Below are 23072 nucleotides of genomic sequence, written 5' to 3' on the forward strand. Positions count from 1 at the left end.
CAACCGCTTTGGCCGGCATAAGCAATTGTGCTTAGATTGTATGCGGGCTAAATGGTAGATGCTGAATAGTTTTTGAGAAATTCAGCACTTCCTACACGCTCTTCTGAGTTCATTCCGAGACGTCTAGGTCTTTTATTGTTTTGGCACGAATTTGAGTAACTTGGCTAATTTTAAAATAGTTCATGTTTTGTTATGAAGTTGAGGCACGTTGCTCTTACGTGGGGGATACATTGATTGTATAGCTATTATTTGAAACCAGTTATGAGCATAAAAACCTACACGTCGATTTGCTTCAATATATCATAACAAATGGTTTGATAGTGATTTCATGATAAATTCGATACATATGTGCGCTTAAAAACCATTCCATCTCGTTCATCTTCGCTGAGCTAAAAAGGAAAAAACACTGCTCAATTCGGTGGTGCTCATGAAGAGGAAATATTTTTAACTTTCTTCATTGACGATGAGCGTATGTTTAATCCAATAGAACCGTGATCTTCAAGCCCAGGGAAACCTACATCTGTTTGGTGAGTGGTTGTTGCAAAGCACACAGGGTAAGTCCACCTCTTCCTCTTTGCTGTCCCAAAATTGTGACAAAATACCGAAACAGCTGGCCTGACCATGCCGGGGTGGAGGAAAATGTGGCATAGTGCTCGTAAATCCAATGGAAAACTGTTTTTTTCCCCGTACGCCGAAAACAGATACTAAACATCTGCTAATGCCAAGGCCATGGCGGTTGCCAGTGCCGGGAGAGATGTCCTACAAGAGCATGATGGCAGCTGAGTTCAAGGGCGTCTCATCTTGACACGCAATCGAAATCGAATCCAGATTGCAAACGCGAAGAAAACATATTAGAAGAAAAAGATCATCCTGACTCGCGTTCGGCAATGTTTGATTTACGGCCAAAACAAGCCATGTGCCCAAGATGTTTCTATTTGGCAGACTGCGAAACGTCTTAGGCTGGGATACAGCGAATCATTTGCTCATAATTGTTGAAGCGACGCCAAGTTGCTGAACGGGAAAATGTTGCGGGAAACCTGGGTAGAATCCAAACGATCGAACGGAACATATTCGCAAGTAGGATATTTATGGAAATCGATATTTTGCACCCATTGCTGTTGCTGCCACGATTGTTGTGGGGTAAAGTGGCGCCGAGAGCACCAATAAACACTAGCCGTCCATTTTAGTAACTGATTCGGAGGAAAGACAGGCGATCGTTTGGGCGGGACACGCAATACGAATGTTGCTTGGCAGCCGCACGAAAGTAGCGAAACGGGTTCGAAGCACTGCAAGGGCGAATTCGAATCGGTTTGCAACATTGTTGTGAAACGTGTTCGGGATAAACGTTTGCTGATTTTTGCAACAAAATGCAAATCCTAAAAATAGTTCTGCGTGGTGTCTGCTGGCATCTAAGCTTGGAGAGCTTGTTGCGAGTAAAAGTCAGACAGAAATATTTTGTGGTGGAAAGTGATGGGTTTCCTTGCACGTGTCTCATTTCCAATTTGACCAGCCGTCCACGTGTTGCGTATTTGCCGTTTGTCTTTCTGTTCAGGAGTGAACGACGCCAATTATCAACGGGGGCTATAAAACCGAGCAAGAAAAGAGAAAATAAACCAAATGATTATGTAATAAATATCAAAGGTAACGATCTCGTAGTCACCTGAACGTTACCTGTTCTGCAGCATAGAGTAAGTCATCGTTAATCAAAAGATGCTTCTGTCTCATAGTAGATTCTAATTTGTTGCAGTCAAACACCTGAATAGAGCGCAAGCGAGAGTGGTTAAGCCGTCTTCGTACAGTTGCAGTTTACGCAACGGAGCTCCTAATTCAGCTGGTCATTAATCCGTCAACCGCGGCCTAACCAGACACCGGTACGCGTAGACGATCGACGTCGGCTACTGCTAGTGCCAAGGCCAGTGATCTTGAGTTAGGACCGTACGCAAGCCGCCAGTCTGAGATCGCTGATCCACAACACAGGTCTGCAGCGTGGGCAGCGCGATCTAGATTTGACGGCGAGTGTGTGTGTCCGAGATGGGATATAAAAAAAGAATCGATAGCGATTTGCAAATTGTAAACAAACACTCGAAGCGCCAGACCGGCCGTGCCAACGAAAACAGGTGTAGTAGCATGAGAAACATAAATTTACTACCGCCACAGAATGTGCTACTGCACGGCGGCTGGAATTTAGTTCTGAAATCCATCGAAACATGTTGCCAGGCGTGGTGTAGTGTACACCTGGAAATCCGGACTGGTATGCTTTGCAGTAAAAGTGCTACGCTAATTGGCGTCGGTATACTTCTGAAACACTGGAAACAGACCTCACTACCGAGCAGAGAAGAAATCGTAAGAACTCCGCTAGCCGTTTGCCTACGTCATCGTCAAGGTAAGCTGTGAAAAGTGTGGCGGTACTTATTTTCCACAAATCTGTAGTAAGATTAAATTGGGTGCACACGGAAAGGGCTCTGAAGACGGTGATGGCGTGATGAAAATGTGCGTGTATTGCAGACGCGGTGTAGCAGCGGTCCCGAATCCCGAAGAGAAGATGGCCCGAAAGGCCTGATGCTTACCATTCCTTCGCACAGCGAGACCCGCACGGTGGAGGATTCATCCCCCTGGACGACACCTTTGTAGAAGCAACCCTGCAGCAGGCTGCTTTCGACGTGATCCTCAGCTTTTCGAAGCGATTCGTTGGGCCAAAAGTGGGTCACCTGAAGAAATGAAGTATTGTAAGGAATATTATTTGGCATACCTTATGGATTTTGAAGATATTTTCATAGAAGAAGTTGTATTGAATTCAATTCTAAACACCCGATTAAGCTAGCGAGACTAGCACTATCATTTGTTTGGAATAAACCTAAAATAGAACCCATGGTTAGTGGGTTTCCTCAAGCGAAAGGAATTCATATCTATTTGTAGCGTTAGATGATTCGCGCGTGTGGCAAGAATTTCGCTAATGGTAAACAGAGCATCCAAAATGTTTCGCACATTTCACCGTTAAGTCACATCCGGTGGTCTGGCAAAGATACTGTGGTGCTGTGTATTCTAGCATAGCGTCCCAGTTTAGTCACAAGCTACACACGAAAGATCGTGTTGAGCAAAGAAGTTTGCCCGAGAGTAAACAGTGAACGACGATAGGCCATGTCTTGAAATTATTATGATAATATTAACGACTCCTTGTGTCGATCATTCTGGTACTTGTTAAATCTAGTTGAGCCAGTTAGTTACCTTTATATCCTTTGAAATAAATTTATCGTCATGATAGAGCTGCAGGCGAAGATTGTTACCGAACGCGGTTAGTTCGTACTGCGGGTGTGGATCCCAGATTTTTGATGATCGACTCCGGAAGGCACCCGTCCGGTGAATTTGCGAACCACGCTGTCCATCCAAAACATCTGGAAAGTGAAGACAAGAGATAAGAAGAGAGTTGTGGATGAGTTTTTGAATGGAAGATGGTTTTTCGTTTACTGTGTTTGGTATATTTTTCGTATACTCATCACACTATCTATTTTAAAATTTAATGCATTCTTCAGCTGTATGTTGATTGTAAAACAGTGCAGTCCATTTCAGAGTAATGTCAAATGATTTTTCTGAAAGTTTAGCTGCCAAATTCAACTCACCTGCTTGAGATTCATAGAGCAGATCGTCTTGGTGCAAGGGTTGCACTTGCACTTTTGAAATAAAAACATACTCAATCGAGCCATTATTAGATTCGTGCGGTCGCGACACATCGTCATTCCCTAAATTACTGCTAATAATACTATTGGTACTAATGTGGCCATCAGATACTGATGATACTATTCCACTGCTCCCGCTGGTAGCGTTAGTTTCCGGCAACCTTAACGTAGATTCGCTTGATTCTGAAATGAAAAAAGAAAAAAGGCTTATTAGTGTCCAGTATTCTAAATTACTGTGCAATCCTTTTGTTCTATTCTAAAATTATTTTGCTCATTTTGCTTTATAAATTCAGACCGAAGATCTGATAAAGTTTTTATTCGTGAACATCAAGTGCAATAAATTAATAAGAAAAGGTCCTTTGTCCGATTAAAAACTAAGAATGATTAACAGATAGATATGGTGGTGAATTAATATGATTTTGATAGGGGTTTTTCACAAGTCGGGGCTTAAAACAAGTCCCAAGAGAGATGTCGGAAAGGGTTATTTGTCTGAGAGGCGCATTCCAAAGATTGCTTTACTTTTTCTCACTCATCTGAGATCAGATCGCATCGAAAAGCCTACTTAATCAACAAGAGTAGAAACGTGCTGTTAAAAAAAGGAAAAAGGGGTGCATACTTCTGGAAGATTAAAATCTTTTCACAACCAAGTTGACGGCTGTCCGCCTCGCGTTGCAAGGCAGGATAGCCAGCGGACAGATCAAGGTAGGAAAAAGAAGGTGGACGCCCGATTAGATGACCATCCCGAAACGGTCGCAACGGAGTCTCTCCACCTCGAAATCGAATGACTTTTGCATAAAAAATGCAGAAAACCACTCCCGAACCTGGTTGGTGGCTGGATTTTAGAATTCTAATCTTCCAGGAACGCCGGCGATGAACCGCTTCCCCGTGGGTCTGCCACATCAAGGGCAGGCTTAAGGTCAGTCTGGACACCAAGCAGGCGGTTTGATCGTCGCGAGCCGGTGGCGTTGAATTGAAAAATGTTATCAAGGCTCGCGAGAGAAGGCCCGAGCGCATCAAACCGGGCGGCAATAAAATTACTCAATTAAAACACCATCACGCGGCTATCAGTCACGGGCGGGCGAAGGATGTAATTAAACTGTGGTCTCCTTAATGTTTGGCGAAGTGGTCTACAGAAGATTAAATGCATCAACCAAACATGTACAGGGTGAGTGGAAACCGAATGAAAACAGGACCGCCGTAAATCTGCACTCGTGAAAAATCGTCCCGACGATCAAAGTGCATCCGAAAATGGGCAATTTAATTAAGAATGCGACAGTCGGTATGCGTCGTCCTTTCATCCTTTTGGCGGCGCTGTTTGCCAAACCGACCACACAGTGCATTCCGACGCGATCGTTAGCAATTTATTAGGCACTTTGGATTCTGTAGGGTGATGAAAGATATCTGCGTGAAATAACGTGACCAATCTTCCGAGCATGGAGGAAAACCTTTTTCTTAATCTAAATGAACGCTAATGGAACGCCTTTGGTGTCAATTAGGATAGGGATAAGTATGCCGGGTCGCCAATTTGCAGTCGCTACCGAAACCACCACCTGATTGGACGCTTAACTCATTCGACTATTATCAAAAATAAAAGAACTCATAATTCATCGATGATAAGACTTGTACGACGCTATCTGGTTCCTGTGTCGAACAGGGTTCTCGCCTTTTGTGAACATTTTTCATCCCCATAACATTCTTTGCGAGCCTCACGTCCGGAATATTCGATCAAATAATGTTGGGTGGATTTCCATGAATAGTTAAATCTAAACAATTATACGCACAGAAAGAAGCAAACACAAAACAAAACAGCTGGCATAAAACATCCATCGATGCAAATCAGCTTCGTCGGGGCCCGTTTCCAACCGTTCCCTGACGGAAATTTAACATATCAATTCAATTCGATTTGCAGCACGGTCGACAAAGTTTCGTCGGTGCTCGCGAGGGGAACAATAAACAATTAGGAAAACATGATCATTAGCATAATTTGTACATTACTGTCATGTAGTCCGTCGCTTCGACGACGCAAACGCCTTCGTCGGGTAGGAAGGGTTTGGCGAAACGGCAAATGCTCGGTCGAGTGGAATCGTTCGAATGGGAATTCCGCTCCACCCGTCGCGATCGCGATTGTACCGGTGCGCATTTTTCGAGCCAATCTTATGGTACGTCAAGACCAATGACAAAGTCAGGGAGAAAAAAAACTAGCGGAAACGAAGGAAAAAGACACGAACTTGCAGCACGGTCGTAGATGTTTGCAGAGGAGCAAGCAAAATAAAACGATACGCTTAATGATGCATTCAAATTGAATTGAACAACATCCGATACGGGAACAGTTTTGCTTTCGGGGTTAATAAAATGCTGGGTGGTCTCACGGTGTAATCGCATATCTGTCTCATTATGGCAAAAGAGAACTATTGGAGTGGACGATATTGAGAAAATCCTTGAATGTTAAATCAAAACAACTCTTTGTCTTTCTAAAATAATTCCTTGAAATTTCTTACTACTGTTAGGCGTCGGTTATCCCTTTCTTGTACAAGAAAGAACAATTTCAATTATTGATATATTTAACACAACCTGACGCCTTTCGATTCAAGTGAGGGCGCACTTCAACGAAGAGACAAGCATCGAAGTGCAAGAAACGCATCAATTCACTTTAAAGAGCGTCATCAGGCTACCCATCATTACAATGATTGCCCCAACGGGACACACGCGTTGGTTTATCCTTAAGAGGGATCAATTGAGAAGTGAATTATAACGAAAGGCTAAGAGTGTCCGGCAAGGCCTCCCACGACGCACTGATGAAGTGAAGTAGATGTGTTTATAGGCACTTTCATCAATAAAATAAATGCGACGCCAGTGGTGGGACAAAGTAAGCTGGTGTGATGATCCGCGTGTGTCAATTGTACCTACCCTTTAAAATGGCGCTTTCTTCTTGTAACGAGTAATGTGTGGGTTTATTTATGGAATGTCTTCTTGGAGAAAATACAAGGAAGATGTTTTTTTCCGTTTTCCAAAGAAAGTTTCTTAATTAACGCAGGCCTTCAAAAAAGCACACATGTTTTCGATTAGCTATATCATCGGTTCATTCATAATTTCCCGCAACTTTTCCAACCGACTCGCCCGCACATGCCCATGCATCTCTATACTAATGACCCGCAATATTGGATGCATTTTCCAACCTCGAACAGCAGATGAATAGATTAGCTGGGGCGTAGGCCGTCGTCGCCTAGGCGGAAGTTAATTTGGTGCGAATAATTGTGCCCGGGGGATCGTGCGCGACCGATCGTGAGCAAGTGCCCGAGGGGGGGGAAAGGCCGAAACCGTGGCCGATTGATGGTTTCAACTATTGAACGCAAATTGATACATTGTTCTTCGCCCACGCGAACGAGCACGGGTTTTTCTCCGGCAGACGGCTGCGACCCGGTCCGACGTTGCCGACCGAGAACGCCGATGGCACGTTTTTCAGCCCGCGTGCTGTGCGCAGCAGTTTGACTAATTTTTCACGGGCGATGGGCTCCAGCAGGCGTACACACTGGAGCCGAGGATTAGGTTGCACTTGCAGCGGTGCGCGCCCTCGCGACCAGGAACATGCAGTTAAAGTTATTACCATAACATTTGAACCGCATCGCATAAACAATACTATGCTCCGGCCGGCATGTGTGCACACGCCGTGGAATGCACTTTTCCTCGGCTAGATTTTGCCCCCCCCCCCCCCCTCCCCCCACCGATTTCTTTTCCGTTCACTGGCTTGTTTTCAACCAAAGCCGACCGACCCGCGCCCAGGCTGCCCGGGACTTCCTCTTCCTTATGGTTTTTATGGAGTAGGTGGTGGTGGACCCGGTGGTGGAAATGGAAAACAGTGTGCCTTCTTCGGTTTCAAAACAAACCGGCCCGGTTGTGGAAACGATAGAACCGTGGGCATTTCTATGCGTGCATTTAACCTTATTTAGAAGCGGCTCAAAGGTGGGTGTGTGGCGAGAGTGTGCGAATTCCGAAGGCGGTGGGGGATTCGAGCACAACAAGATTAACCGTTGGATGGTTTTTCCATCGCGCTTAGCACTAAACTGTTTGGCGTTCGTTGTTTTCAATTTATCACGGACGACCTGGGCCCCGCTGCTCTATCGCCGATCGTGACTGTGCGGAAACGGTCAGCTGCAAGCGGGCAACCCGTGAGGAAAAAAGCAATCGAATGGCCGCTCTCTAACCGGCAAAAGGAAGGTAAAGTATCCACCATTACGCGACGCTTAGTCAGCCATTCTTTAGGGATGTTCCTGGGTACGGGAAATAAGGACTAGGCTCTCCGTAAAGAACATTAAAAGCCCACGAAGTAGACGCCTAACCTTAAAACCTTTGGTAGACAAGATTAATTACAAGCTTACTGATATATCTGCCGGATTGGTTATGATCCTCATTATTTAAAGATGAGAAACCGATCCCACGTCCAGGCTGCTCGATCATCATCTGTTCGTGTAAGTTGGTCGGGCAAGTAAGACAATTTATTCCACCCCCGGGCGCAACCGTTGGCCGTCATCCCATAATGGGGTAAGTTGTTTAATATAAATGCAGAAAAATTAATTAACCTCAAGATCAGCGAGGGGCAGCTAACCCGTACTAGTCGCCTACAAGCTGTTCAAGTTTCTGGTATGCCACTTCGCGGGGAACGATAGATAAAATTGTATGATGGAAATGCATCGCATCAGCGGTTTCTACCAGGTAGGTGACGATCGTTCGGTTTTAATGGAGAATACTTTTCATCTTGCGACAGTCGGGCCGGGGGTTTGGTATACAAAGCAGCTAACCACTCGAGGGGAGCTTTCATCTTCAGGGCACACTAATTAGAGTTGATGGATAAAGATAAATCTTTTTTTAATGACAAAATGTCGCACAAGTTAATTAAAGCAGCGGAACTGGAGAGGTTTTCATTCCAAGCAATTATGCTAATGTTCATGCTTTTGATAAAATGTATCATGTGGTGTAAACTTCAAGCTACTCCACAGTCCATATTCCGATGAGCATCGTTTTGAAAATTACCACCCTCGTTTGATTACAGTGACATCGTTTGACTTTTACATTCTTCTCCTATAGTACTACCCCTTCTGGTTCATAACCTCCAATCTGCCACGACACGACCACGGGAAAGGTTAATAGCAAGCGGTTTTCGAATGCCCACTTAACCCATCTTAACCTTGGATCTCTCTTGGGTCCTTTCGTTTCGTTCGCATAATGTCTCTTCGGCTGAACAAACTCTCGTTGTCTTACAATCTCAATGTCTCTTCCTGTATCGCTGCTGGAAGATCGTTTTCACGTGCACTACTCGCAGGAGAACCTGGACCGATTCCTGCGACCCACCAGCGGGACAGAACTAACGGCATGTTTTCGGATGCCTGGGTCGTGGCGGGTCGTAGCACCGATGGCGCACTTGTAACCACCAGCTCCGACGGTGCACGTCGTTAAATGTGAAAATCAATATTGTTTATGCTAATTGCGCTAATGGGTTATCGGCTCGCAGGGCACATTTAATTGATACTGATTTGTTTTCTCTTCCGCCCTTCCGGGATGGGGGGGTTCGGTTCGGGAGGTTCTTCTTTGAGGTTCCATTTCGCCTACAGTTGTTACTTCCCCCCTTTCGCGTTCTGCGCCTTCGTCATCGTTAATGATGCTTTATCCGATCTGAGCGTACGCTTGTTTGGCTTGTACTACCGACGGCTTGTCTACTTAGGCCAATACTTGCTGTTTACTTTTAGCCCTTGTCGACGACTCTACGGTCGAATGCACTCTTCCATCGGGGTGTCCGGACGGTGTCCCCTAAGAGTGAAGCTAAGTGAAGTCCCAGTACCGGTGGAAACGAAATATACGAGGTGTCCTCTTTTCGCTGCTTTGTGTACCCTTTAACACCTTTCCCGTACCGCTTACGGGGGGTGGGTTTCCCGCGCCCACCCGGCGCTGGACAAAACGAATGGCGCCACGACAGATTCTTGACAATTTAAATGTTTCTTTTTTTTATCGGCCGCTTGTTCGCTGCCGCTGCTCGTTTATTAATACCATTATTGATTTAGCGCGATAGCCATCGATGGTCGTCGGCACGAGACTTCGGCTCCCAGCAGCAGCAGCACCGGTCTTGAGGCACACGCCGGAAACGAGTAGCTTACCCATTAAACCTTCTTCGGCATGCAGTGTCCCCTGGACGTAGCGGCTTATTTTTATGAGTCCCCTGCGGTGCATTCACCATTTCATGGACCTGCTCTCATTTAACCTTTTTTCTGCCCATGTTGGCCAATTTGATTGAACAGTAGCGAGCGCATGGATAGTTGGACGTTATGTGTATCTTTCGCGGGGGAATCGTCTACACGTCTGGAATGGTGCCCGTCGTTTTTATTCCCTCAAAAAACGCGGAAGTGAAACAACAAGTTTGCCACTTGGTCGGATGGTTCGAGAAAGGCTTCTTGGCTGCTCGCTTTCCGAACAGGAATGTTGACATTTGACACAGGGACAACAAGAGGTCATCGTGGAAGATGGATGGAATTGATTGACAGACGGTGGATGGAAGAACTTCATGGCAAATTGAACTGATTTTCATGTCTTCAAAAAGAACGTTCTTCCAGACTTCCGGATATATCTCAGATTTAAACAGTGATGTCCCAAATCAGTAGAACATCGACAGTTACCTGTTTGAAATTTGATCGAGCTTAAAGTCCGCTTTAACACAATGTTGTGAAAATAAAGGAAAAAAGTTTGCACAAATCTGTTGTCTGAAATCTCGAAAACAAATACCAGGCACCGTCATTTTGTACCGTTTTGAAACAACCCCATAATATTGATCAGATAAAAATGGGCAGGAGTGAAATGTTCCGGAAACAGCCTCTTCATCCTCATCATCGGCACTAATCGATTTCGATTATTGGTCATTATTTGACGTTTTCGGCTTTCGAGGGCGCAGGTTGATTTCACATTTAAATATATTCGATCTGATAAAGACCACTCAATTGCGCACCCGGAGCTGGAAGGTTGCCTAAGTGGCCCCTTCTGCGAGTGGCAATCTAAGATCGCCCAAGTTCAGAAAACATTGGCTGCGAAGTATCAATTACCGGCGAGTGGACGTGACTCACAGGCCAAGTCACGCTGGAGCCGTCGATAACTGGACCCGCCGGGCTCGGTCCGGCTCTCTGGAATCCTCTCCGACTCGTAGGCCCGGTATGGAAAGGGGGCCGCATGATTAACGGCAGCGAAGACGCCATGGCGCATGGCTTCGCTGGAGAGCCTTGCTAGCGTGCAATGGAACTATCTGCGCCGGTTTCTACGAATCCTTGCGCGCAATCGGTGCGACTAATGAGGCAGGTGGTGTTTGGCAGGTTTTGCCGCAGTTAATTATGATAATTATGCGACCGGGTCGCATCGGGGTGTTAATGCGGGTAATGGTCAAATAAATGAAGCTCCCTTTGTCCCTTTGAAGTGGCAGAGGATGCCCGAGAGGAATTGGAATTCCTCGTTTCACGTGCCGGGACTATGTCACCTCGATCCCGTGGCTTGCGGCATAAGATGATAAACGGGTGCAATTATGGTGCAAATCACCGTCGATTATTGTCGAGTCGGAGATAACTCTCTCTCACTCCTTCTCTCTCTCGTTCGGGAGCTCCTGATGAAATCGTAGCTGCTTTTCTGGCATATCCTCCTTGTGGAACTGTGTCATTTGCAGATCCACGTCCGAGTACGCTCCGTCACCCTTCAGAGTCATTTGCGGCAAACGTTCAAGGAAACAAAAATCTAGTTCCAAACGTCATTTCATGGAAGCAGCAACCAGTGCAGTTCTTACCGACGGCTCCATTTAATACCCCTACTGAAAGAAATGCGCTGGCGTGATTTTCTTGACACCCGGAAAGTCGGTCACCGAATCACACGCAACATGCGGTGCACTACCGATGACTAGAACTGGCCGGCGACACGAAAGTGTGCTCGGTTTTGAGGAAGTGAGTGACTGCTTCTAGAACGTTTGAAAACCTTTTATGGTAGTCTCATTCCCGCTTCCGTATGATCTCTCTCTCTCTCTCTCGAGACACGACTAACCCCGTGGCCGAGGGAAGGATGGAAGGAGGTCAGTGTTCCGGGAGCAATTGCGACCCTCCCGGAATGTGACACTTGGCGCCGCAGTTCGTGACTTCGCCTAAGATCTACCGGCAATCAAAGCGTACGGTCAAGAGTGCGCGGGAAAGTCACTGGAATCAGTTTGATTTATGATCGACCCATGATCGCCGGATTAGCACTTCAGCAGGCCGCCTCTGGTTGACTGGTGTTTTGGCGTGGAATGGGAGAAACAAAGGATGCCACTGGGTGTTACAAAAGCAGCACCTCATGCGTCCCAACGACGGGGCCAAGACATAAACAACCAATTTGCATACACATCAACGGCCCGACGAACCGCTAAGAGGGCGCTCGTGCCTGACCAATGTCATAAGGTTTCACTTTTCTCGCCGCATGTCAATGCATGAATGATGGTTGGGTAAGACAGATTTCGTGGAATATTCAAGTAAATAAGTGTTATGCACTGAAACAATACCGCTCGTGCTGAATGCGGAAAGAAAAGCGCAAATGAAATTGATCTGACAGGCGATCGGGGCGGTCAAGCGTAAATCGTTGGAATGGGATAAGCATTCGCTTGGTTCATAAATTAAATTATACCCGACTGTTGCACACTAGCGATTGATGCTTTTCTAAAATTCCTAAAGTATCGTCTTAAATCAAGTGCGACCGCATGTTGTAAAAATAATCCCGAAAAAAAAAAACCAAACACTCCCACCAAGTCGAAATATCGTACAGCGAGAAATTGAAAGTGCCGTTCCCTAGGGAAAATGCCAGCCAAGAAAAATTCGCCAAAAAATCCCAAATTGAAAAATAAGTCAAAAAAGGATACACGGGCCGCATGCACGATCCACTAGCAGCCACATAAAACACCCACCGTTTCGTGACCGTTTCGGACGTAAGTACGACATAATTACAGACGCCACGATGATGATAAAGTACCGTGCGTACCCAGCAGAAGAATTAGAAGTCAAAAGTCGTGACGAAGAATAAATAATTCGTTCTTGGTCGTTGGAGCTGTTTCGCTGTTGCTCGGTCTGCCAACCGATATTGTGGTCCGCATAGAGCGGCGACCACAGACACCAATGCGCAGGTTGCCGCGCCTGTTGCGCAGATCCCATAATGTGTTTTCGCGCGCACGCGATGTTTGACTTCGACATTCACCTTTGCGGAGATAGTGGCCCGGTCCGCCGCATTGCGGCATCGGTACGATCAAGTTCAACGAAAGTGCCGAGATTGTGCGGGGGGATGGCATGGGGGGGATGCTGTTGATGGATCGCACGCCGTGGTGTAAAGCCGTGCCGTTCGATCGCTACCCGTTTTACGGTTAGATTTATGTTCGTGTTTGGCGAATGACCAACGGAAAGCGGTTTTGACGGCCAGAATCGGGTAGCGGGATTGATATGCCGGGCGCAAAGATTTGCATTGCGGGCTTGGCCATATTTGTGACGTGCCAATAACAGGGTACTAATAATTGTACATCACGACGTTAATAAGAGATCTCTTTGCGGGAGAAAATAAAGAATCGAACGAAGTATTTTGGGCTGTGAAATAATTTATTGGTTTTACAGGGCAGCACCATCCATGGGAGCTTTTCATTTTCGGGCCCCCTCTATTGCGGTTGCTCCGTGCTTGGGGATTTCGTGAACAGGTTTTTGACGAAACTGATGGAACTTTTGCGCAGCCGCGCTTCGAGCGGCTCGTGGGAGGATGACGGTTTCGGTTCCTCCACGACCGACGACGACTCGGGTCGAGCCAACGGCATGGTTGCCAGGGCACGCTCATGGTACTGCCGCAGGTAGTTGAACTTCTGCAGCGCACTCGGTGGCGTGATCGTGAGGCGGATCGAGAGCGAGTCCTTCTGGATGTAGCCGTTGTTGATGAACTCCTCGCGGCCCAAGAATGTTTTCCAGCCAAACGGCAGCGCCGGTTGGAAGCAGTACTCGAGCGTCTTCTTGACAACCTTCTTCTCTGCCCTATGCAGCAGCGCCACGGTGAACTCGTACCTGTACGGATGGAGACGAACCGAGGTTACAACGGGCAAGCGCAACGGGTTACGGAGCCGATCTTACTTGTTAGGAATGCCGTTGCATAGCTCGAGGAAAATGCTCAAGAAGTTTCCTTTGCATTCGCCATTGCCACCGGGAAAGATTTGCAGCCGCCAGCTACCGCCAAGGTCGTCAGTCAGGACGTCTGAGTATAGACATCCGAAATTTTTAGCCGCCTCCACAACGTTCCGCACGGTAAACACATGGTTGAGGCAGTCCGGTTTAGTTTCCCTAGAAAAGGTGGTATCATCAAGACGATCGTTGTATGCCTTACGCACGATTCACTTACTTCTTCAAATGTTCCACCTCGGCCGCCAGCAGGGACGCTCGTTTCTTCATTTTTTCGTACTTGTCAATCAGATTCAGCGCTCGTACCGAAAAGCGCAGCTCTAAGCCGTCCTCGAGCAGATACGATTCCTGCAGCGCCTTCAGATCGATGAAATGATTTTGACCCCAACCCTTGCGCAGCTCGAAGTAGGTCTCGTCTTCATAGACATGGCTTCGGTTGGCGCCCAGCAACTCGACCGAGTAGTGATACTGCCCCTCGATACCGCTGTACAGCTGAAGGAAAATACTGAGCGACATGTTTTTGGCATCATCGTAGCCATTCGGGTGCACCTCTAGCCGCCACACCGAGCCAATGTCATCCGTGACGAGGTCGGAATACTGAACTTCGTTCGAGCTCCGTGCCGCCGAATACTTACGCACGGAAAACTTCCAGGCCGATGCTTCAGGAATCAGCTGACTAAGATGCACGAACGAAAGCACCAATAATGTTAAAATATTTCAACTCAAACATATTCGACTGTTCGACCGTTGAGGCATGCATTTACCTATTGAACTGGTATGGTTTAACGTTAGGACTGGTTACTTTGAGATCCTCAACCAACTTCGCACACGTCTGCTCCAGCTCCGGTCGCTTGTGCAACAGATTCTCGATCAGCTCGTTCTCCACCATATACTTGGCCGTCTCCAGCTTAATCTGATGTTTGTCTAGGTTTTTGGTCAAGATGTCCGACCATGCATTGGCCTCTTCGATTTTGTCATGAAACTGCTTGTGTATCTCGCGAAATTCCTGCTGCACCATAATGTTGATCGTTTTGATGAGATTATCTTTGGATTGCTTTAAAAGTGCCCGCTGCTTGTCCAGCTCCTGCGTGATGCGCTGCTCCGTTTCGATGAAGACGGCTTCGGTCTCTAGCAACAGTTTCCGCAAGCCCTGTTGCACTTTTTCCGGGCAAACTGTTTGGCCCTCGGACACTCTCGAGATGCTGGAATCATTCTTACTGTCAACAAGCGACTTGAGTGCATCGATCGCACTGCCACTGCGAAACGATACAAAATCTTCCAGCGTTCGGTTGCACTTGCAGTTCGGACACTTTGAGCTGCCATTTTCAAGTTCCTCCTTCTGCAACCACTGGCGAATGCAGCCGTGGCAGAAGAGCTTCGAACAGGCCGGACAAAGTCGCGGGTCGTCGACGCTGCTGAGGCAGATCGGACATTCGATCGTTTCACCGAGCAACTGCACCAACTGGTCTGCCGAACCGGATGCCATCGGAGATGAGGTGAGCTAATTTCGCCACTGCCGGTGCCCACTGATAAGCGTAGATTGATCCCGATCGTTCCGATTAGCTAGGACATCGACCTAGGTAGATTATGGATTGCTTATCAGCGAACAGCTGTTGCGAACAGCTGAACGCTTCGATAAGGTTTGCACTAAAACAGCCGGCACAAACTGATGACGCATCTGATCGAACTATCTGCTAGACAAATTGTTTATGACACGAAATTAACGCACAGGCACTAAAATATTCGATATTTTAACCCGAAATCACAGAGGACAGGAAAAATTCGACCAATATGTCATGAGCAATCGACTGAACTAAATCTGCGCATTGGGGGAAAGACGCGAGAGAAACGATTTTCACCGCTGCGTTGGACCGTCATTCTTCGAGGAGGTAGCTCTCTGCTTGTTCTCACCACACCGACTGCGTTCTATTTTTAAGCAGATTCAAACATTCAGAGCATTCGCTTTTCATTTTCGACACCAACACATATACTGGCAGGGAATAGAAGAACAGCATGAAACACGTATGACTAATTCAATGGCAAATGAGAGGGAGAGCAAGGAAGAATGCATCGGAAAATTCACTGTTAAACATGTGCTCCACAGTGGAATCAATTTGAGTACACCAATGTCTTTGGGAAAAGGGTTTTGAGATGAGAGAAATTTTCTCACAAATATAAACCATTCTGTCCCAAAAATAAGTCTGGCGTTAAACATGGTATTTCATACGCTACGGGAATACCATTCTGCTATTTCCACGGGCCTTTTGCAAAATAATGTGGACCAGCAAAAAATGATTCGGATCGCGATCTTATGGATTGAGGCGATCGTTAAATATTGATACGATGCAAAAAAATGTTTTCATGAATGATGCTGATAAGAAATAGGCGATAAGCATCGGTGGGATGTAGTATAAAAGGCGGTCCTGATCGCTCCAGAAGGTACATTCTCGCTTTGGAGTGTGATCAAAGCATATCAAAGCATCCGAGAACAACCGACCATGATTGCGAAGTTACTTCTCCTCACGCTTGGTAAGTAAAGATCAGCAACATTACAAGGATTCAGGATTCAGGGTTCAGGATTCAATCTGCCCAATTCCAATCAACGAGAACGAGAACGACAGCATCCAGGAAGGAGAATCTAATTATCTGTTTGTCCTCTTTCATAGTGGGGGCGTGTACGGCGTACCAGTACTCTTACGAGTATGAGTTCCCGTCCTCCCGTCCGTTCAACCAAACCGGCTTCGAGTTCGGAGCCTGGGAGCCGAACCGGGAGTACGTGTACAACGTCACGACGAAGACCATGACGGCCCTGCCCGATCTGGAGGACTACTGGACCGGAATCGTGACGCACGGTTACCTCGTGGTTCGTCCGAAGGATCACAACTACGTGGTTGCCTACATCGACCGTCCGACGTACGCCACGTTCAACGAGTATCTGCCCCGCGGATACCGCACTGAACTGTCGCACTTCAACCTGAAGTGGCAGCCCATGCCCTTCAGCTCGAAGCCGTTCGGAATCTACTACCACAAGGGAGCCGTCAAGGGCTTCTACGTGGAGAAGACGGTCCCCAACCATGAAGTGAACATGCTGAAGGCCTGGGTTAGCCAGCTGCAGCTGGACACGCAGGGCGCCTACGTGATCAAGTCGGAGTTCAACCAGTTCCCGGAGAACAACACCCTCACCGGAGTGTTCAAGACCATGGAGCCCTCGGTGACCGGAGAATGTGAAACCCTGTACGACGTCAACGCCATCCCGGAATACTTCCTGCAGTCGCACAAGGAATGGGTTCCCCAGCCCCAGTACCTCGAGGAGGACCAGCACGTCTTCCACGTCGTCAAGTCCCGCAACTTCGACCACTGCGAACAGCGCATGGGCTACCACTTCGGCTTCAGCGGCTTCAGCGACTTCAAGCCTAACGGTAACCAGATGGGAAACATCATGAGCAAGTCTGAGGTGACGCAGATGTACCTTACTGGAAACTGGTACAACTACACCTTCCAGTCGGTGTCCACCGTCAACAAGATCGTCGTCAGCCCGTCTCTGGTCAACAGCCAGAAGGCCATGGTCTACGCTCAGGTCAACATGACCCTCAACGACATCAAGCCCTACGACAAGTTCCCCGAAGGCCCTGCTGATGATCGCCAGGTGTTCGTCGATCTTGTGTACAGCTACAACATGGCTCACGATAAGAAGAACTTTGTCCGCCCCGCCAACGAGACCGACGACTCTTCTGACTCCGACTCGTCCAGCTCCTCGGACTCCAGCTCCAGCTCCAGCTCCAGCTCCAGCTCGGAGGAGGAAGAAGAGAACAAGAAGATCAGCCCGGCTGAGCAGTACAAGAAGTACGTCGACAATACCGAGCGTCGTGGAAACCGCAACCGTCGTGATCTGAATGCCTACAAGGAGAAGCAGTACTACGAGTCGTACAAGCGCGACCAGTACCGTCTGCGCAAGCACAACGATACCTCGTCTGATTCGTCCAGCTCGGATGATTCCTCCAGCAGCTCTTCCAGCTCGTCCAGCTCTTCGGAGTCTGATGAGCAGGATTTCTACGGAAGCTCCTCGTCGTCGGAGTCTGACTCTCTGAGCAGCAGCGAAGAGTTCTACCAGCCCATCTCGCAAAACCTGAAGGAGGCCCCGTCGGCTCCCCTGCTGCCGTACTTCACCGGCTACAAGGGATACAGCGTCCAGTATGCCCACAACGTCGATGCCGCCCGCCATGTCTACAAGCTGGCCTACGAAATCGCCGAGGAACTGCAGGAAATCTCGCAGGTCCCGAAGTCCAACACCCTGAACAAGTTCACCATTCTGGCCCGCGTTCTGCGCACCATGAACTACCAGGACATCTACGATGTTTGCCAGAAGCTGTTCGTTTCCCAGAAGGAGCGTGAGGAAGGCAGCAACCACAGCGCGTCGTTCGCCAAGAAGTGCGATGCCTGGAACACCTTCCGTGATGCTCTTGCCCAGGCTGGAACCCCGCCCGCCTTCAAGGTCATCAAGGAGCTGATTGAGGAGAAGAAACTGCGTGGCGACGAAGCCGCCAGCGTGATCGCTACCCTGCCCAAGACCATCCGCTACCCGACCGAGACCGTCATGCACGAGTACTTCCTGTTGGTGACCTCCAACGCTGTCCAGCACCAGGAGTACCTGAACACCACCGCCATGATCTCGTACTGTGACTTCCTGAACCGCGCTCAGGTCAACAACCGTTCGGCCTACAACTACTACCCGGTGCACAGCTTCGGCCGCTTGGCTGATGCTGACTACAAGATCGTGGCCCACAAGGTCGTCCCGTGGTTCTCCCACCAGCTCCGTGAAGCCGTCAAGGCTGGCGACAGCGTGAAGGTGCAGGTGTACATCCGTTGTCTTGGACATCTGGGCCACCCCGAAATCCTGAACGTGTTCGAGCCGTACCTGGAGGGTAAGATCCCCGTGACCCACTTCCAGCGCCTGGCCTTCGTTGTCGCTCTCGACCGTCTGGTGGAGAACTACCCGCGCCTGGCTCGCTCTGTCCTGTTCAAGCTGTACCAGAACACCGGAGACGCTCACGAGGTTCGTTGCGCCGCCGTCTACCTGCTGATCCGCACCAAGCCCCCAGTGTACATGCTCCAGCGCATGGCTGAGCAGACGCATTACGACCCGAGCACCCACGTCCGCGCTGCCGTCAAGACCGCCCTGGAGAGCGCCTCTGAGGCCGATGAGTTCGATGACGATATGGAATTCTCGCAGAACGCCCAGGCTGCCATCAAGCACCTGAACCCGCGTGACTTCAGCCTCCAGTACTCTGGAACCTACCTGCGTGACTTTGCCTTCCAGGAACTGGAGCTGTCCTACCGCATGTACTTCTCGCAGATCGCCTCTGATGACCACTACATCCCGAGCGGATTCTTCTTCCACCTGCGCAAGAACCTGGGTGGTCTGAAGCGTTTCTCGACCTTCTACTACCTCGTCTCGAGCATGGAAACCTTCTTCGACCTGCTGGACAAGCAGTACGATACCTACCACAAGCACCAGGACTTCAAGTCGAGCGACTACTACTACAAGTACTACAAGCAGTACCCGAACCTGTTCAAGGACTACTTCAGCCAGTACAGCAAGAACCACAAGTACCAGAACGACTACTACGAGCAGTTCGGAAACAAGAACCAGGAGGAGTTCCAGAAGTGGTCCACCACCCGCATTGCCAAGCTGCTGAACATCGACCCCGAGGAGGCTGAGGAGCTTGAGGGTCAGTTCATGTTCCAGATCTTCAACGGAGAGCGTTTCTTCGCCTTCAACAACCAGACCGTCGAGCAGTTCCCGAGCCTGGTGAAGAAGTACTTCGAAGATTTCGAGGATGGCTTCGCCTACAACGTCACCAAGTTCTACCAGCAGCAAGCCGTGACCATGGCCTTCCCGTTGGCCACCGGTCTGCCGTTCACCTACACCCTGAAGACCCCGACCATGTTCAAGTTCGAGTTCGAGGCCACCGCCACCACTCACCCGAGCATCTACAAGAGCCCGGCTGGATTCCCCGAGAAGGAATACGACGACTTCGTGTACATGCCGCGTTGGTTCAACGGATCCGCTGACGTGAACTGTGCCTACTCTCGCCTGGTCGATGCCAAGGTTGGCTTCGTGACGCCTTTCGATCACCAGCGCTACGTTGCCGGTTACCAGAAGAAGCTCCAGGGTTACCTGCCCTTCAGCTTCGACTTCGGCTTTGACTTCGAGAACAACGACTTCGAATTCAACGTGCAGCCGCTTGAGCCCAAGAAGGACGTTCTCCTGTTCCACCTGAGCTCGTGGCCGTACACCGGATACAAGGACATCACCGACCTGCGCCCGATGGCCGAGCAGCCGAGCGTGCGCATCCTGCACGATCGCGAGCAGACCACCAAGTCGTTCGAGCAGTCCTTCGGCCACGCCATGACTGGTGTGTCGCTCCGCTTCCAGGCTAAGTACGACAAGGACTTCATCGACTACGCCTACCTGATGAAGCACATCGAGCAGCACGACTACTGGTCCGCCCTGGTCTATCCGTTCGCCTCGGAGACCTACCACTACCACCAGCTGAACCTGTACTACGATGCCCAGCGTACCACCGTCCAGAACGTGAAGTTCGTCCTGCAGCACAAGCAGGCCGATTACGACCAGGACTTCCAGACCGCCGAAGTGAAGCACCCGAAGGGTCGTCACGGATACTCGGGATACTACAACGAGTTCAACTACGCCCAGCCCTTCGTCTACTACGCCGGAAGCCAGCGCCGCCAGGAGCAGTTCATGCGCAACGCCGGAGCCGGAATCCGCAACAGCGACGTCGATGTCTTCGACTTCGGAATCGTGTTCGAGGGCAAGCAGCAGAAGGCCGAATTCGTGTTCACCACTGCCTACGCCGACAGCCCGGTCGATGAGAAGGAGCGCTTCCTTGCTTTCTTCTCCTTCAGCCCGTACGTCTCGTCCAGCAACTTCTTCAGCTTCTTCCCCTTCTCGGGCAAGCAGTTCCAGATGTGCTTCTCCGCTACCAACGAGTACCCGAACATGCCCAAGCTGAACTTCCTGAACGCCCTGAACCTGGACAAGATCGGAAGCATGAACTGGGAGCTGTCTTACGGCGAGAAGTGCCAGGGAGGATCGCACGTCTCGATGAAGGGTAAGCTGTACCAGTCCGAGCCCTACCGTCACTTCCTGCGCATCTCCGAGGTCGGACAGGCCTGCAAGCAGCAGATGGACAAGGGATACTTCCAGCTCCCGGCTTGCCAGAACGCCACCCGCCAGGCCGGTTACTTCGACCAGTACTCGTTCAACTTCGAATACAAGGATGTGTCCGACTACGCCAAGAACATGACCTACCAGTTCTTCGACTACGCCCGTTACTTCACCTTCCCGTACTGGAGCGAGGACTACTTCTTCCAGGGCAAGCACAACCAGTTCCAGATTGACTTCCAGCTGGCTCCGTACTTCGACTACTACAACGCCTCCTTCTACGGTGCTGACCGCAGCTTCGCCATCCAGAACTACCCGATCGAGAACGAGTACGCTCGCTACTTCTTCTCCTTCCACCCCGACTTTGACTTCTCTGAGCGCATGTTCACCTACGCTTACCGCGGCAACTACCACCGTAAGTAAAACAGTCAATAGGGAATCAAAAGAATCCAGTTTAATTGGTCCTTTTCTTCTCCAGCGTCTTGCGTCGTCTCCAACAAGTTCGTCAACACCTTCGACGGTAAGACCTACGACTACGAGCTCGGCAGCTGCTGGCACGTCGTGCTGCACACCGTCAAGCCGGACTACTACTTCTACGCCCAGGACTCCCACTTCATGAACTCGGACTACGAATACAACTGGAAGAACGGCTTCGGAGAGGACGAGCAGATCACCATCCTGGCCCGTCACGGCGAGGACCACCAGCTGTACCTGAAGGCTATCCTCGGACAGTACAAGCAGAACGACTACAACATCGATATCATCCCGCACGGCCACGACCTCCCGATGGTCTACATCAACGGCAAGCCCCAGCAGATCCACGAGAAGTACGCCGTCGAGATGTACACCAACGATGATGGCGGTGACCAGCCCCTCATCCGCGTGTACGCTCTCCCTGGCAACGAGGTGGAGATCAGCTTCCGCGACGACGACATCAAGATCGTGTTCGACGGCTACCGCGCGCGTTTCTTCGCCGACCAGTCGTACTTCAACAACTTCGTCGGTCTTTGCGGCACCAACAACGGTGAGGGCGAGGACGACTTCATCACCCCCGACCAGTGCGTCATGCGCAAGCCGGAATACTTTGCCGCCTCGTACGCCATCACTGGCATGAACTGCAGCGGACCCGCCCAGGCGTTCTACACCGAGTACCACCAGAAGGCTCAGGAGCACTGCGTCAAGCCCCAGTACTTCTACGGCAACGTGATCAGCGAGCAGGAGGCTGGCCGTTCGCGCTACAGCTACTACTACAAAGACTTTGACCTATCGGACTCGTCTTCGTCGGAGTCGGATGAGTCGGACTCTTCGTCCTCGGAGGAGGAGAAGGAGAACCACCGCGAGCACTTCTTCGAGAAGCAGCAGTACAGCGAGAAGGAATGCGCGATGCAGCACCGTGTGCAATACTTCGAGCAGGGTGACAAAATCTGCTTCACGAACCGTGCTCTGCCGACCTGCGCTTCGCAGTGCAAGGCCGCCGAGAAGATCCAGAAGTACGTCGATGTCCACTGCCGTGATGCTACCGACTCCGCCGCCCAGCTGTTCAAGCAGCAGATCCGCAAGGGAGTGAACCCGGACATGAGCGGCAAGTCGGTCACCAAGACCGTCAAGTACTACTTCCCCAAGAAGTGTGTGTTTGCCAACTAAGCAATCAGACAGACATGATCTATTTATGAACATTCCAAATCAAGCAATCAGAAAATGTTAAAAAATATAGAGGTGACTTCATTAAATGAATGAATGAATCAAACACGATTGAATTATTATTTCTATCTCCGTCAGTTTCTATGTAGTAACTTTACAGATTTTTTTTTTTAATTTCGCTTGAACAAAACTAAAACAATCAAAGGTCTTTGAAACGAAATCTCCTTCAGTTATATGTTTAACTCGTAAAATAGTATTTCGGTCGATTGTATCCTCGCATCGAAGGTCAAGGCTGAACTGTGCATTCGATCACGCGCTCACTCTCCCGACTAACCAGAGATACTGGCATGTACAGACTATTTCATTAACAGTCGATACATTTGC

At 49.2% G+C, this 23072-nt stretch overlaps 3 protein-coding genes across 3 annotated transcripts in view; 1 reads left to right on the forward strand and 2 right to left on the reverse strand.

The window, feature by feature from the left end:
• Positions 1-23072, reverse strand: part of LOC131272336 (A disintegrin and metalloproteinase with thrombospondin motifs 9) — an 85940-nt gene that overhangs the window by 48726 nt on the left and 14142 nt on the right. The window contains 3 exon segments of the mRNA XM_058274045.1: positions 2568-2708; positions 3226-3392; positions 3618-3850. Coding sequence (XP_058130028.1) covers positions 2568-2708; positions 3226-3392; positions 3618-3850 — 541 coding nt within the window.
• On the reverse strand, positions 13327-15347 carry LOC131259800 (E3 ubiquitin-protein ligase TRIM37-like). Its single transcript, XM_058261390.1, has 4 exons — positions 14626-15347; positions 14082-14537; positions 13817-14023; positions 13327-13750 (listed from the first exon to the last, which is right to left on the reverse strand). The coding sequence occupies exons 1-4, from the start codon at positions 15345-15347 to the stop codon at positions 13357-13359; spliced, it is 1779 nt and encodes a 592-aa protein (XP_058117373.1). The 3' UTR covers positions 13327-13356.
• On the forward strand, positions 16360-22691 carry LOC131272691 (vitellogenin-A1-like). Its single transcript, XM_058274518.1, has 3 exons — positions 16360-16390; positions 16528-21462; positions 21526-22691. The coding sequence occupies exons 1-3, from the start codon at positions 16360-16362 to the stop codon at positions 22689-22691; spliced, it is 6132 nt and encodes a 2043-aa protein (XP_058130501.1).

Source organism: Anopheles coustani, chromosome 3 (genome assembly GCF_943734705.1).
Source record: "Anopheles coustani chromosome 3, idAnoCousDA_361_x.2, whole genome shotgun sequence".
Taxonomy (NCBI): domain Eukaryota; kingdom Metazoa; phylum Arthropoda; class Insecta; order Diptera; family Culicidae; genus Anopheles; species Anopheles coustani.

Excerpts from the sequence above, each read along its gene's own strand:
- LOC131259800 (XM_058261390.1), bottom strand. The coding sequence starts at position 15,347 with ATGGCATCCGGTTCGGCAGACCAGTTGGTGCAGTTGCTCGGTGAAACG. Across the intron at positions 14,538-14,625 it reads AAACCATACCAGTTCAATAG|TCAGCTGATTCCTGAAGCAT; the intron begins GTAAATGCATGC and ends CGTGCATCTTAG. Across the intron at positions 14,024-14,081 it reads GAGGTGGAACATTTGAAGAA|GGAAACTAAACCGGACTGCC; the intron begins GTAAGTGAATCG and ends CACCTTTTCTAG.
- LOC131272691 (XM_058274518.1), top strand. The coding sequence starts at position 16,360 with ATGATTGCGAAGTTACTTCTCCTCACGCTTG. Across the intron at positions 16,391-16,527 it reads GTTACTTCTCCTCACGCTTG|TGGGGGCGTGTACGGCGTAC; the intron begins GTAAGTAAAGAT and ends CCTCTTTCATAG. Across the intron at positions 21,463-21,525 it reads TTACCGCGGCAACTACCACC|CGTCTTGCGTCGTCTCCAAC; the intron begins GTAAGTAAAACA and ends TTTCTTCTCCAG.